At 45.7% G+C, this 16,922-nt stretch overlaps 1 protein-coding gene across 2 annotated transcripts in view; it reads left to right on the top strand.

Moving 5' to 3' along the window:
- The window catches only part of OTULINL (OTU deubiquitinase with linear linkage specificity like), a 90,656-nt gene that overhangs the window by 20,581 nt on the left and 53,153 nt on the right, over positions 1 to 16,922 (top strand). For both annotated transcript variants that reach the window (XM_088476331.1, XM_088476332.1), the window contains 3 exons: positions 524 to 665; positions 745 to 782; positions 869 to 960. In XM_088476331.1, coding sequence (XP_088332457.1) covers positions 524 to 665; positions 745 to 782; positions 869 to 960 — 272 coding nt within the window. The remainder of the gene's footprint in view (positions 1 to 523; positions 666 to 744; positions 783 to 868; positions 961 to 16,922) is intronic.

Below are 16,922 nucleotides of genomic sequence, written 5' to 3'. Positions count from 1 at the left end.
GCCTTTCCGGGGAGGCGGGAGCTCCCGGCCAAATCGGGAGGGTAGGCAAGCCTCGTTCAGAGATGTACACTAACCCGATGGTTAGCGCACATCTCCGATGGTGAGTGGTCCGCGCATGTGCAGGAGGTCCTGCGATCTCGTCCCACAGCCCTGTTACAGCATGATTGACATGCTGCAGTGTTTGGGGGGCGGTGCAGGGGCGTGGCTGGTAACCGTTCCCAGGAGGGACTAGGCCAGGGTCTGCGTTGATGACGCAGATTTCCTGGTCTCGCAAGTGACCAGGAACTGGCCAGGCTGCAGCAAGCTTGGCTAAGGTATAATAGCATGACTTGGAAGGCCTATGTATAGCTTGTTTTCTATACCATAAGTCCTATGTGCATAGTGAATAAAACTGTAGCCATCCACAATCTTAATAGTCGAATAGTCTTAATAGTTTAATGTATACAATTATGATGAACATTTCGAGCTGTAATTGCAGATATTATGTTCAGCTAGAGATGACAGTAGATGTTTGTTTTTCTAGAGACCCCTGATGAGCGGTCACGGCTGCTTCCACTTCATGAAGTTATGAAGAAGGTGTGGAATAAAGTACACAGATGCCTGGCTCTAGCTGTGGCAGTCCTGTTTTTGATGTGGAAACACTTCAAAGCCCTGATTTCACTGTGGTATGTTACTATTTTCTGCATGTGGGCAATTTCCTTATATTTCTCAGCCCTTTCCAGCAATGTATCTGCTTATTTGCAGGTCTAGCATCTCATGCCAAGGACAATCTAAAAATAAAAGTAAGTATTCATTTTTCATTTACATGAATGTGTGAAAATGAGTAATGCAGGAAACCTTATTGTTCTTACTTTACATGTATATTCAGGAAACCTGAGTGTGAAATCAGAAGTCAGTGTGCTGTCTTATTGTACCAAAAAATGGAAAGGGGAAGCACTCTGTGTCATGGAGATGAGGAAGGTAAACACTGCACTCTATTGCCCTTTATATTGAAGGTACTGTAACTAATAACTCTTACTTTTCGGGAAGGACTAACTTTAACTGAGGTATATCTGAGTAAATGTGTTAAAATAGCTCATTAATGCAAAAATAGTACATCCAGGGCTACAGTTACATCATTAGTACTTGGTCTGTTTTCTAGTCAGATATTTTACACAAATGATTCTGAAAATTTGCCAGTACAAAGCACATTATAGTGCACCTACCATACAAAGTTCATCCCTGCCTCTGTTAAACTTATCAGCAGAGTATCGAATTAGCACAATGCCAGGGCTCTGGGCACTGGATCCATAAACTATTAGCAGAGTGTTAGCAGAGTGTGCAACAGACCATGGCAGATTATTGTTTGTCCCTGATAGCTTGGTAATGCAGGGTGGCGATACACTTGGCCAGAGTATATGATATATATGGGGTATGAGATATGATGTATGTGTTGCGCAGTTGTTTGGTGCTGGATGCGGTTAGTCTACATGTGATATAACTTAACCAGTACTTAGGGTTATTGAATCTGGTAGAAACAGCAGGTAGCAAATAGTACAGGGATATAACAGGTACAATTACAATAGAAAAGAAGCAGCCTGGATCCCTTTGGTGTATTGCTGGACGTTGTAATCTGCCTGGTGTCTCGGAGTAATGGACGCCAGCGGTGGTAGTATAGTGTACTTGCAACAGCCTATGATGCTTACACTGCTAGTTACTGCAGGAGACTCTAATGGCATCCACTTGGCATGGATACAAGGGAAAATGTTAGGTGGAAACGCCATGTATGCGCAGTAGTGCATGTCAGAGGTCAGGCTTGCTGGCTGCTCTGTTTGCTTATGGCTTGAAGCAGCGTCAGTGCACACCTCATCCAACAAAACTAACGTCAGTTGTTTTATCTATTTCCGTTACTCTTAAAATAATAAGAATGACTTGCAAATTGCATTTGGAATAACCCTAACCTCATCCCGGAGCCAGCCCTAGGCCTAGACAAACTAAGCAAATGCTTTTAGGGCATTTGGAATGCATAGGGGCACCCAAGCCCGGCTAGGGCCGGCAGAGGTTTGGGGCAGGCATGGCCAGGGCACCTGCTACTGATGACTGGGCAGAGACTATGACAACTGCTACTGTCACTGTGCAATATCCACAATCGGAGCTCAGCTGACAGTTCCGATCGGGCCTGGCAGCAGCAAACAGTGAGCGGGTAGTGGCTTTTTGTGGGGACGAGGCACCTGGATAACGGCTAGTGGTTAGCATGGGTGCTGTGCTGGGAGAGGGGTGATGGGTGCTGTGCTAGGAGAGGGGTGCTGTGCTGGGACAGGGGTGCTGGGTGAGGGGTACTGTGCTGTGCTAGTAGAAGGGTTCTGTGCTGGGAGAGGGGTGATGGGTGCTGTGCTAGGAGAGGGGTGATGTGCTGGGTGAGGGGTACTGTGCTGTGATCTGTGCTAGTAGAAGGGTGCTGTGCTGTGATCTGTTCTGGGTGAGGGTGCTGGGAGCACAGCACAATGGGGAAGGGGCCACAGCACAGTGAGACCACGTCCCTTATGTGAGGCCACATGCTTTTTCAGGATTCTATGAGGAGGGGCAGCACCCAAAGTCTTGCCTATGGCACTAATTTGGCTAGGGCCGGCTCTGCCTCCTCCTCTCTTGGCCATATGCACCGACCTAATGTGTCTAACCTGACAATGGGTAATTCCACTGCATTCACTTATAAGTTAATAATTTCTATTGTAATATAGGGGGAAATGTTTCAAAACTTTTAAAGAGTATGGAATTGGACAAGTGGAGAATTTGGTAAATAAGTAAGGAAGGTCCGCGCTATCAGTGTATGATTGCATTTGTGTACATAAGTTGTAAAGAGGATAATAGTACAGAGTGATGTAACTTACAAGTTCCTTTTATTTTATTTAGGTACTTAATCTCATAGGAGTCACAGTGCTCCTCTTCCATATTAATCTTAATTGTAATCATTATAAATCCCCATCTGGGGTATATGGTGTCTATGTATACCAATATGTGAAACAAAATGAAACAAGAAAAAAAAGAGGGGTCTGATGGCTATTGTATTATTATTTGTCAGAGAACCGGGGTCTCTTATTCAGCTAATATTGTCCAATGAATCAGTCCAAGTGTAATCGCTGTGTCTGGTGGGACAGCGTCCCGTATCCCCCAGGTACACAACTTACTATTGGTGTCTTGCTTCGCCCACCTCCTGGTGAGCAGTCCGGTCCCTCTTCTTGTCTTCTGCCCACCCCGTCCGCTGTGCCTCTAGGTTGCAGCGTGTGAGGGCTGTCACGCTGTCTGGGGAGCAGCTCACGCCGGTCTGCCGTGAGACTTCTGGGATGTCCACGATCTTGCAAGATCACGCAGTCCTTGGGTTTCAGCTGCAGTTCGATTAAACGAGGAGACATAGATATTTGTGGGTCGCGGTAGTTGGTGGAGAATGTTGATAATGGATATAGGTGTGATGTTCAGCTCCAACGCGTATCGGCCTTTAGGCCTTCCTCAGGGATTCAGTGTGCACAATCTTGGATGTGGTGCCTTTTTTGTAGGGACCTACTAGTGGCACCAAATTTGTTGTAGTTCATACACAGTTCTATGTTATCTGTAGGAGCATGGGTATTGTGTAAAGAAGCCATCTTTAAAGTGGTTCTGGTCATTTTAGTGCCATCTTGGTTGTGGGATTATGTTTCCTTAGTGATAGTCACTATTGGTTACTGCTGGTAACTATAATTTAAATTTATAGCCATATATTAGAATCTTCTTTTTTTTTTATACAAGTTTATGCCTTACAACTGGTGGTATTCAATTAAGTGTCACTCTGAGGATACTGGTACAGTATATATGGGGATTCTGTGTGAATTGTTACCAGCCTCCTGTTGTGGTCACATTAATAAGAACAAGAGTAATCCTCTCTAAATTAGGGGTCAGATAATTCTGGCATTGACATGTTGCACAACTCCATTATGATCAGTTTGTGATTACTGCCTTAATTTCATTGTCTACATCGAGGCCACAGGGTTTTAGGGTTTTAATGGTAAAAAATAAATTTTAGTTGTTTCTATTAATACCCTTTCAAAATCTCCCCCCCGCCCACCCCAATTCTATTCTACCAGGGACATTCCTGTGAATTTCAGGGTTCTGATTATGTCTCTCCTTGAAGTGTACCGAAAGGCTATGCGTATCTAGGGCCTGATTCAGACCCGCTCACAAGCGCACAGCGCTCGCAAAAGGGGTCGATGGTCCCCCACTTCACATACGCTGCCTGCGGCATGCGCATACGCGAGACCCATCCAGAGACGGCTGCTCCGTCGCTACGGGTCTCGCTGCAAGATGGTGTGTATTAAAGTAAAAGGAACCCAAATACTTTTTTTCTGGCCATATTTTTCTATTTTATCCAGGTCAAATTAATTAGCATTTATTATAATGAGATAAAGAATTAAATAATAATAAAGAAATCTCCATCTCTCCTAAAAATGTATGTATGTATGTGTATATATATATATATATATATATATATAATGTACACACAGTCTTCTCAGTTTTATTTACACTACAAATTTAGGTAATTTGGAGAATCCCTATTGAAATCACATGACCTCTCTGTACAGCAAAAGGCTATGCGTATCTAGTCCCTTCCTCACATTGTAGATCTAGCTTACCCCTGTACTATTGCAGCAAGCAACATATTAACTGCAATAGTACAGGGGTAATCTATGTGGTTGAGTGCCCCTGTGGCCTACAATATATAGGCAGAACTACACACAAATTGAAAGTAAGAATTTCTGAACACATCTGCAATGTGAGGAAGGGATTAGGGGCCTGATTCAGACCCGCTCGCTGCTGGAGGCAGCTCGGAGGTTCTGATGGGAGCGTTTTTTTTTTTTCTTCAGGCCACTCGCTAAGCTGTGGGTGACCACCCACAGCTTTTGTGAGTGGCCTGGAGCCCATCGCAATTATCGAGACCATCGGGCTTGCGAGGAGACCCTGTTGTAGGGTCTCAGGGCCTGATTCAGACCCGCTCACAAGCGGGTTGATGGTCCCCCACTGCGCATGCGCCGCCTCCGGTGTGCGCATTTGCGAGACCCGTCCAGCGATGGCTGCTCCGTCGCTACGGGTCTCGCTTTAAGACGGGGCGGCTGTCGATGTTGATTGACAACTCGCCCCATTTTGTAGGCGGGGAGAGGGGTGGCTGCACAAACGCAGGCGTTCACTTAGGAACACCTGGCGTTTGTGGGCTGCCCTACTGACATCACTAGTGATGTCAGTAGTGGACTGTGGACTTCCTGCTCTATTAGAGCAGGGAGTCCACTTGGGCTTGCGAGAGCTGAGGGCCTGATTCAGAGCCGCTCACTACTGGCGAGCGCTCGCTCTGAATCAGGGCGTTTTTTTTTTCTTCAGGCCACTCGCTAAGCTGTGGGTGAGCACCCACAGCTTTTGCGAGCGGCCTGGAGCACATCATGGTAACCCACAGGTATGCACCTACTGTAAATGCAGCAGGTGATTTCTAATGTTCATATTTGTGTTCTTACTGTTACAGCCATAACTAACTATATTTATAAATGTATATTATTTACCATTAATTGTTTCTTCTATCCATTTGTGGGAGACACATTTTTTCATGCAGAGGAGGTGGAGGCCAGGTGTATAAAGAAAGCAGCAGGAAGCAGTAAAATTGTTTACTTTTACAAGATATCCTTGTTCAGAAACAATAGTGTTCTGTCATATGTGCTAAAGGAAGTCAGTAACAATGGCACGTTTCTCTTTACCGTTTAAAATATGATTAATCTCTGCAATGAAATAAACCCATACCGTGTCGTAGTAGTGCACCTCTGTGCACTGGTGTGGTAGTCCCCAGTGCACTTGATGTCATAACACTACACCGCAGCTGTCAGGGGAGCACAGGGTACAGGAGATGGCTGTGGACTGCCCTGTGGCTTTCCATGTAGCAGAGTGCCTCTCCAGTCACCACACAAGGTAAGAAATGGTGGCTGTAGGGCTGTAAATAGTGGTGTGCAACTGGTGCCGCCGCACCGAGTGCAGGGTTCTGTGGTGGCATCGTTGCGGCCCCATGGCCCTTGCTTCTGGCTAGCAGGATGCCTGGAACAGCACCCTTCAGACTATGGGCCTGATTCAGACCCGCTCGCAAGTGCTATGCGCTCGCAAGCGGGTCGATGGTGGGGCATTGCGCACGCGCGGTGTGCGCAGACCCCGCCTCGCTCCGGGGCTCGCTACAAAAAGGGGCGGCTGCCGATGTTGATCGACAGCTCACCCCGTTTTGTAGGCGAGTTGGAGGGGTGGCTGGACAAACGGAGGCGTTCCTGAAGGAATGCCTGCCATTTGTGGGCGGTCCTACTGACATCACGAGTGATGTCAGATGTGAGCTTCCGGCTCTATTAGACTCCATAGGCAGACACCCTGCCTTGTGTACAGCTTCCCGGATTGTCTTGAAGATGCTGCACTTCTGGGTGCTGGCGCTGTTAAGCCCTGTTACGGCCCTGGATGGTGGGGTACCTCTCCAGGGTGCCGCCAGGGCAGCTCTTTCTCCATTCCTTTGACCTTGTGTGAGGGGGTGTGGTATCACAGTAGGGGAGCGTGGTCTGGAAAGACCACAGAATGTCAGCCGCTGTGACTACTGAGCCCAGGGGTGGCTAACCTGTCAGAGGCAAAGTGCTGAAAAATATATGTAGTTAAATTAAAGACTGACAGCATGGCCTCAAAAAATGGGTGTGGCCTAGCTGTCACAAGCCCACGCCGCATTTGTGTATTTGTGTATGCAGGAGTAGGACCTTGTATCACACCCGTGTTTAGTCATGTTGGGGGTGAGCCCAGCACATTGAAAATACAAGCTAGATCCACATAAAATATACTGAAATAAGCCAGGTTCACATAAAATACACTGAAAAATCCACTTCAGGAATACAATGCAACAAACCACCTCCACATAAAATATATTGGAAAAGCCAGAGCCACATAAACTACGTTTTAAAACCACATCCATCTCAAATACATTATTAAATCCAGGAGCACATAAAATACATTTTGAAATCCAGACCCACATAAAACACATTGACAAAACAAGATCCACATAATACACACTTCTTTCCAGCCCGACAGGTCTTGGGCTCCCCCCCATTGGCTCTCAGGCAAAAGTGCCCATTATGCAGTGCCCTCTGTAGTTGTCCCCATATGCAGTGTCCCCTGTATTTGTGCCCCTTATGCAGTGCCCCCTGTAGTTATGCCCCTTATGCAGTGCCCACAGTGGTAGTGCAACTTATGCAGAGCCCACAGTAGTGGTGCCCTTTATGCAGTCACCCAGTAGTTGTGCCCCCAGGTGTGGTGCCCCCTATGCCCCCATTAGTAGTGCCCCCTGTAGTCATGCCCCCTGTAGTCATGCCCCCTGTAGTCATGTCCCCTGTGGTAGTGCCCCCATCAGTAATGTCCCTGTAGTAATGCCCCCTGTAGTAGTGTCCCCTGTATAAATTCCCCAGTATTAATGCCCCTGTATTAGTGCCCGCAATAGTAATGCTCCCTCTGTAGTAGTTCCCCAAGTAGTAGTGCCCCCAGAGTAATGCCCCCAGTAGTAGTGTCCCTGGGCCCTGAGTAATGCTCCCAGTAGTGGTGTCTCCTAAGCAATGCCCCCAGTAGAAGTGCCCCCCGAGTAATGTCACCAGTAGTAGTGCCCGGGTGCCCCCAGTAGTAGTGCCTACCCCAGTAGAAATGTCCCCCTTGTGATGTCCCTAGTAGTAGTGCCTGGGTGCTCCCAGTAGTGGTGCCTCCCCCAGTAGAAGTGCCCCCCTTTTAATATTCCCAGTAGCAGTGCCCGGGTGCCCCCAGTGGTAGTGCCTCCCCCAGTAGACGTGACCCCCCCCCTAAGTATTGTCCCTAGTAAAGGCCGCCTGCACAAAAAAAAAATACCCTAATACTTACCTTAAGCCCCGCTCCGCCGTCCGCTCCGCTCGGCTGCTCCTCTGCACTATGGGAAAGACGTCATGACTTCTTTCCCGTAGTGCACACTGCAGGAGCCTCCATCTTCAGCTGCTCTGCGTTGAGGGGCCGGGAGCTCGGGCGCCCGTTGGTAACTGAATCTCAGCCGGTGCCCGGAAGTTTACAGGCAGGGGTCGGAGGCGGAGCGCCCCGTGCGATTGCACAGGTCGCCCGCCCTTAGAAACGGCCCTTGGGCCAATGCAGAGTTGATGCAAGTTGGCTGTATTAGCACTTGCTTTGTGTGCATGGAACTAAGGATCTTATTCTGAGTTGTACTCCAGCATCTCAGATCTAATGCCTGCGTCCAAAAGCAGGATCGGATCAACATTGCGACCATCTGAGAAGGCCTAATCTTGCTCACAGTGGCGAACTCCTACCCGCACGCGAGGCCAGTAAATCTGTGTTGGAAGATGCAGACGTTGGTCTCTGCACTGCCAGAAAACTGGGATGACGCCCCTATTTTCTGAAAACGCAGGCAGTACCGCCCCACATTAAAAATCTTCAACCACCAGTGAGCCTCCAATAATTACAGTGGCTTCCCATTGGAAGCACTACCTGCTAATCACTTGCTGGACAGGCAGTCTGGATTGTGAATGGCAGATAGTGCTTCCAATGGGAAGCCACTTCCCTGCTTTTCTGCCAGCTCTAAAATGCTTCTAGGGGCTGCAGCCGATGCAGTCCCTTGAAGTCAGGAGCTCATGTGCAGGTCTTCTTTTTTTCTTCCTCTACAGTGATGGTGCTGCTCAGGCAGGCAGCGCAGCGGTAGCACCCCAACATCAGATGTCGGAGTCGCAACTGGTTCTCACTAAACTTTGTCTAAATTTAAAAGCACCAATGCCTCCCTGTTACCTTCTCCAGCTGTAGGTGTGACTGGAGTGAGTTGCATACAACTCAGAATCACATGTAGTTGCATACGCTAAGCTCCAAAGCATGTGGAGTGCAATAAGACACAAGATCCATCCACAAAACGGACTTGCGTTTAGCTCTGCCTCTTGTCCTTGTGTGTCATTATGCTTCTAGCACTTTCATAGACAAAGCTTGTTTCATTTGTGTCAAGGGCACGGTGCTGTTTATGATATGCACCAGCTGGCATGCTGCTCTTTGTTGTGACTACAACTTTCATAGATAAAAAAGAATGGATAAGGTCTTCTTGAAGATTCGGGAAGTAGGCAGAGCTGGGCCTAGCCAATTTGGTGCCCTAGGCAAGCTAATCCCACCACCAATCTAATGCTGCCCATGCACTAGGAGATTAAACCTAGCAATGGAGCAATAACGACGGTCGTTATTGCTCTATCGCTTGGTAATCACCTGCAAATCAGGCAGTTAAAGGTTAAAAACGACCAGCGATGCGTGCGCCCGCTGGTCGTTTTTAACATCAATCACCGTCCGAACATGATGGTCAACCTGACGACCGCCGTCAGGTTGCCATGTTCGGGGATGATTGATCAGCATACACTGAATGTCTGAACGTTCAGTGTATGCAGTTCACCCCGCGGGAGACGACGGCATCGTAATCATGCCGTCGTCCCCGTATCGTGTAATGGTTGGGCAGCTTTAAGGTGCATACACATGGTACAATCTGTACCACCAACGACTTGAAAGATATCTTTCAAAAGATATCGTTCATAGATCGTTCAAAGATCTTTCAAAGATATCTTTCAGTGAGTCATCCTGCCACATCTCTGAACAGGCAAAGTTGACGATATCGTCCAGATTGGCCTGCATGTACGGACGATCATAGATATCGTTATCGTTCATGCGGGAACGCGCGTCGTTGGTCGTTCACTGAATTAAAAATAATAGATATGAACGATATCGTTATCGATCATATCGTAACGATATATCGTCCCATGTGTATGCACCTTTAATGTTTATATGCAGGCCAAGCCAGGAAAGGTGAAACGTACGTTGGGAAAGACCCTTGGGTATCCTGCTGTGCACACAGCTAGGATTACAGCACACAGGGCCTGATTCAGACCCGGTCGCTATGAGCGTACGCTCGCTCAATGTGTATGCAAATATTTGAAACTGACTCGGCGTCGAGCGATCGCTCGCCAAGGCATAAGCACGCCCATCTTACCGTACGAGCGTTCGCTTTGTGTATGCAGACTCCCCTTAGTGAATGCAGAGACGCCCACTGCCCCATGTCATCTCCTGGAAGTTTGTGAAAACATTGGTACATCGACCACAATTGGATGTGAATGCAGTGCTTGTGGTAGCTCTTTTCTACCGCAAGCATTGCGAGGAAAAAACAAGTAAAAAAATAGCTGGTGATGTGTACTATGACGCTGCCTGTTAATTATGCACGCCTCTAAAACGGCGTTGAAACACTCAGGCACGCCTGCGTTCGCACCTCCACTCTCCTGTTTTTACTGGACTGCCCCTGTCACCACCCACAAACGGCCTTTCCTGTCACTCAGGGATCTGCAAACGCACTGTGTAGTTTGCGCACTGCGATGCAAGCGCAGATTAGCAACCATCGGCAATAGCGAGTGCACTGCGGATAGTGTCCAGGTCAGAATCAGACCCACAGACCGAACATCATATTGGGGCTATTTCTTTTCATGTCAGGTACCTTACTTCTGCCATCACGGTATATGGAGTCAGGTGCACTCACTCCCTATTCTATGTCTCTATGACAAATTGGGAACAGCAGTTTACTATCTTCCCTTCAGATGGAAAGAGATTTGATAATATTATTAATTATTTAATTACATGAATTGAATTGCAGCTAATATTTGGGGTCTAAGTGCACAATGATCTTGCTATTTGCAAATTATGATATGTACCATGTTTGAATCATGTTTTCACAACCACTCTATGGGCCTGATTCATTACGGATTACTATGGCGATTACACATGCAGGTCTGCTGCGAAAATTTGCTAATTAATGCAAAAGCAAAGCCGTTGTACAGCCAGCATAGAGACGCCCACTACCGCTATCTCACATCCGTAATACCTTTCAGCCCTGCATATACATCGGTAACATTGAGTAACATCGGCCCCTCACGTACAATTACAACAGGTTTGACCTTACTCAGCAAGCAGTGAGTACTCAAACTGCGTATGCTGTCGCAGTGGCAAATTTATGCATGCTCATGCAATGGTGTTCAAACGGACAGGCACGCCTGCGTTTTTACAACCACTCCCCCGTCACCACCCCCAAATGCTATCGTCCCATCCCCTGATCTGCGATGGCTTTGTACCTGCGTAGGTGATCGCAGTGCGATCGCATTGCCAACTTATGCATGCGCACTGTGATGCATGCGCAGTACGCACCATCGACTGATCTGCATACGCTGTTGCAGTTGCAATCCATTATGAATCAGGCCCTATATACGTAAGTGTAATTGGATAATACGTTACTAGAGAACTGTCACGAGCCCTTATGATTTGGGCAGACTAATTGATTGTATACCACTTTGTTGCACATGTCACTCTATACTGTATCAATGGTTTAGCGCTAACTCACCGCTTTACTTCGGATTGCAAATTACTTTAGCGTTTCTTGATTAGAAGCTTGTATCTGAATTATAACTCTCAGTGAGCTAATTATCGCTGACCCTAAAGAGGGCACATCTGAAACTTATTTATGATTGATGCTATTATTCTTACCCTGAAGTGATCTTACATACAACTTGCTTCAATGAATGCCTGCTGGTGTTGGGGGTGGGTAGGTACAGTAGCCGGTAGTCACACAGCTGCCAGAGCCGGCTCTGTAGGGGGTAGGTATGCGGTAGGCACCGTGGGCGGCAACCCCTAAGGCATTCCATATGCCCTAGGCATTTGCCTAAAATACCTATGCCTAGGGCCGGCTCTGGAATTATGTACTGCACATAATAAGGATGAATGCGTGAAGATGATATTGGAATAGATCAGAGAACAGTGAGATAAAATGTGCACTAATCTATACCTTATTAGTTGGCTAATAATTAATAAAATTGGCAAAAAATTAACAAAATTGATGTAATATATTTATTGCAGCTTTAACTCAGTGGATGCTATTAAGCTAAGGGTAATTAAGGGCCATATCCAATTTGCTGCGAAAAGCCTTGTTTTGGCGAAAAGTTTACACTTGTGCGAAATGCGTATTGTGCTATGCTGTAAGCCACGTCTTTTAGCATATGTGAAATTTGCGCAGTTAAAAGCAGCGAATAGTTGTCACCATCTCAGAGCAGGTGAAAAAATGTGCAAAACCCCTATTGCGGGCTAAAAATTCGGGGACTTGGTTCAGCACCCCTTGGACACTCCCCTAATGACTAACTGGGCAAAAATAATTTTTTATTTAACTTAATTCCCCCTAATAATTACATGTAATTTTTGGGGTCAAAATGTAAAAAGTTTTGGAAAATTGATTTCAAGTAGTGTGATAGGTTATTGGGGGGCTGTATGGATGGGACAAGTTTCTTGGGGATTGTAGGTGGCTGCAGCATGTATATTTTTAACTTTTTTTAAAGTACCCTAAACTGGCACAAAAATATAGATCCACCCATTTTTATGTACCCCTAAATTAACTGCAGCATTTATTTGGCCAAAAAGACTTTCTATAATGTCTCCACTGTTTTTGATAAATGCATATTACAGCAATTTGACACAATTTAAAAAACCCAAACACTCTGATTTTGCCCAATAATACACTTTACAAACTATTATCCTATGTTAGTTTAGCTTTTTTTGGGGGGTACAGGCACATGCAAAAAATGAATGTTTACTTGTCTAATAGGATATGGCCCTGTATGTCTATGGAGAACAAATGCTATTATACCATGGCTTGCCATTGGTGTTATTAGATGAGTATTCTAGATGTGGGTGGCAGCTAATAATAATTTTGACAATTTTGTAAAGTTCTTCATGTTCTTTAACTGGTTTATTCTACTTAAAAACACTTTTTTAATAACAGTAACAGAGGGGCCTGATTCAGAGATGGACACTATTGCGCAGCCATCTGCGTCTATGTACGCAGTGGCTGTGCAATACTATGCTAATGCCGCAGGAGGCGTCTTGTGTAAATAGACACCTCCCTTCTCCTGCCGACTTCTCTGATCTGCTGCTGCTTGTTCACATGGGACACAGCATGGGATCATCTACGAGAACATCGGCCATCTGAAAAACCCTTAAATTACACAGGATGGCTTGTATGTGTACACTGTCGGGGCCAGTGAGGCTGCGTCTGGCCTCGGCACACCTCGAAAACGCAGTTACCCCAAGGCTTGGGGGCACTCTGTGTGATCTTGGAGAATGAGATCTGCACATGGGCAGCGTGGCATCTGCACATGCTCAGATATCACACCAGCGGAGATGTACATAAATTATCAGGTTTGCTTACATCTCTGAATCAGGCCCTGTGATTGAAACAATTTTAAAAATATTCCAACCGTAGTTTCCATTATCCTTAGTAGCCTACTTACATGTACAATTTAGGAGATACACTTCACCACAATCAAGTATACAGTCAGGTGCATACATATTGGGACATTGACAGAATTTTCATATTTTGGCCTCTATTCACCACCACAATGGCTTTGAAATGAAACAAACAAAATGTGCTTTAACTGCAGACTTTCAGATTTAATTTGAGGGTAATTACATCCAAATCAGGTGAACGGTGTAGGAATTACAACGGTTTCTATATGTGCCTCCCACTTTTTAAGGGGCCAAAAGTTATGGGAAAAACTAAACAATCCTAAATCTAACTTTCACTTTTTAATACTTTGTTGCAAATCCTTTGCAGGCAATTACAGCCTGAAGTCTGGAACGCATAGACATCACCGGACGCTGGGTTTAATCCCTGGTGATGCTCTGCCAGGCCTCTACTGCAAATGTCTTCAGTTCCTGCTTGTTCTTGGGGCATTTTCCCTTCAGTTTTGTCTTCATCAAGTGAAATGCATGCTCAATTGGATTCAGGTCAGGGGATTGACTTGGCCATTGCATAACATTCCGCTTTTTAGCCTTAAAAAACTCTTTGGTTGCTTTTGCAGTATGCTTCGGGTCATTGTCCATCTGCACTGTGAAGCGCCGTCCAATGTGTTCTGAATTATTTAACTGAATATGAGCATATAATATTGCCCGAAACACTTCAGAATTCATTCTGCTGCTTTTGTCAGCAGTCACATCATCAATAAATACAAGGGAACCAGTTCCATTGGCAGCCATACATGTCCATGCCATGACACTACCACCACCATGCTTCACTGATGAGGTGGTATGTTTTGGATCATGAGCAGTTCTTTTCCTTCTCCATACTCTTCTCTTCCTATCTTTCTGGTACAAGTTGATCTTTGTCTCATCTGTCCATAGGATGTTGTTCCAGAACTGTAATGGCTTTTTTTAGATGTTGTTTGGCAAACTCTAATCTAGTCTTCCTGTTTTTGAGGCTCACCAATGGTTTACATCTTGTGGTGAACCCTCTATATTCACTCTTGTGAAGTCTTCTCTTGATTGTTGACTTTGACACATATACACCTACCTCCTGGAGAGTATTCTTGATTTGGCCAACTGTTGTGAAGGGGTTTTTCTTCACCAGGGAAATAATTCTTCTGTCATCCACCACAGTTGTTTTCCGTGGTCTTCCAGGTCTTTGGTGTTGCTGAGCTCTCCGGTGCGTTCTTTCTTTTTTAAGAATGTTCCAAACAGTTGATTTGGCCACACCTAATGTTTTTGCTATCTCTCTAATGGGTTTGTTTTGATTTTTCAGCCTAATGATGGCTTGCTTCACTGATAGTGACGGTTCTTTGGATCTCATATTGAGAGTCGACAGCAACTGATTCCAAATGCAAATGTCACACCTAGAATCAACTCCAGACCTTTTACCTGCTTAACTGATAATAAAATAACGAGGTAATAGCCCACACCTGTCCATGAAATAGCTTTTGAGTTGATAGTCCCATTACTTTTGGCCCCTTAAAAAGTGGGAGGCACATATAGAAACCGTTGTAATTCCTATACCGTTCACCTGATTTGGATGTAATTACCCTCAAATTAAATCTCAAAGTCTGCAGTTAAAGCACATCTTGTTTGTTTCATTTCAAAGCCATTGTGGTGGTGAATAGAGGCCAAAATATGAAAATTCTGTCAATGTCCCAATATTTATGCACCTGACTGTATATATTGTATAATTATTTTTATGCTTTACATAAACTTTAGGTAATTAAAAAAGTAACCCTAAAAGCTCGACAGATACAGACTGCATGACAGCGAGTGATACCATAAGTGAAAACACAAACAGAAGTACATGGAATGCACTATTGTATCTTAAATAAAACAGAAAACCTTTGCTATGCATCAATGATTCTACAGAGATTCAGAATAATTATATGTTATAAAAGATAAAAGCTGCAGTTAAGATTCTAGGAAATGATACCCCTCAAGATAAAATAAACACTATTAGACAATGTCTTCCAAAAGATATGGCTCATCTTCAGAAAATATTTAATCCTTGAAATCTGACCCTTATGCGCATGATTTAGAGTTAAGAGGGTTCATTTAAAATGGTCTGACAAATTTTTTGGGGGTAGTGCATTCTAGCTGAACTCTAAATCCTAGTTTGCCTTTATATACTGTATGTAATACCCCTGTTACACCAAAATCCCGGGTCTGACCCGGGATTTGGAACACGTTTCCAACCCGGATCAGACCCGGGGCAAACCCCTTTTACACTGCGGCGCCGACCCGGGGTATGCCTGAGTCAGCACCGTTCACACCTGGCCCAGGTCAGAACTGACCCGGCTGCCCGGCGACGGTGAGCAGCGCTTTTCCCCTCCCTCCCCCCTCCTAGACCTACTTACCTTATCCTGCAGCGGTCCGGAGGCAGGGAGAGCGGGTGGGGTGCGCTGCTTCTTGCCGGTCGGCCAGGCGCTGCTTGCAGTGGCCGCTTGGAGATGATGTCATCTCCAAGCGCCACTGAAGCCGGCCAATCAGGCCGCATGCGGCCAGACCCGGGTCATCATGAGCCGCGCCGCGCCGTTTACATTGCAGGGTGACACATGAATAACCCGCGCTCAACCCTGCAATGGAGCAGGGTCGGATCCCCAGGTCACTGGACCCGGGTTGATCCGTTCACACCAACGAAATTCCCGGGATTATGCGCGTTCACGTGCATCAACCCGGGATATTTCAGTTGGTGTAAAAGGGTTATAAGTGATACAAAGTTTTTCAGTAATCTCTGCGTGCAGACGTGTGGCCTGATGATTGCGCAAGCACAGTAGTGTGGCCATTTCCGAACCAGGTAGTAAAATAATCGAATTAGCGACCAGTTAATATTTTATACATTGCAGGGATGGGCTCCTAAGTTCTGGCAATACTTAATTTCTTAGTGCCACTATAAGCAGCAATAAGAAATTATATTTATCTGGATCAAAGTCTGGATATTGGTAAATATGCCCCTTTTCCCTATGAGTAGCATGTTGGGAAAACTTTGAGTTAATCTATTCAGTATATTCTGACGGTTTCCTTATATCTCACCTTGGATTTGGTAATATATGCTGTATTTATTTAGTTCTGTGTGAGTGCAACGTGTTAATAAATGTTTGAACCTGTGAATGGCAATATTTGCACTTGTTTTCTATTTTTTTTCTTATATTCTAGTTAGACTTTATAAACCACAGGGCCTAAGGCAGTTGCTTCAAATGTCTTTCCCTTTTGCTGGCCCAGTAATGTGATTTTTATTTTATTATAGTAATAGACAGGAAACACTAAACAAATAGCACTTGAAGACAGTGCAGAATAAGACAGAGAAAAGAAAAAGGCGTGCAATAGAGAACTAAGGCCCTGATTCAAAGGCGCACGCTTTTTGCGTGCGCTCGCTCTGAATGAGGGCCGGGCCGCTCGCACAGCTGTGGGTGACCACCCACAGCGTGTGCGAGCGGCCTGGCAATGGTCGTGATTATCATGACCATCGGGCTTGCGAGGAGACCCTGTGGTAGGGTCTCAGGTCTTGCAAGCCCGAGTGGACTTCCTGC

Source organism: Taudactylus pleione, unplaced genomic scaffold (assembly GCF_031769625.1).
Source record: "Taudactylus pleione unplaced genomic scaffold, aTauple2 ptg000186l, whole genome shotgun sequence".
Classification (NCBI taxonomy): domain Eukaryota; kingdom Metazoa; phylum Chordata; class Amphibia; order Anura; family Myobatrachidae; genus Taudactylus; species Taudactylus pleione.
Note: the sequence above shows the minus strand (reverse complement) of the source record. Positions and strands in the feature narration are given on the sequence as shown.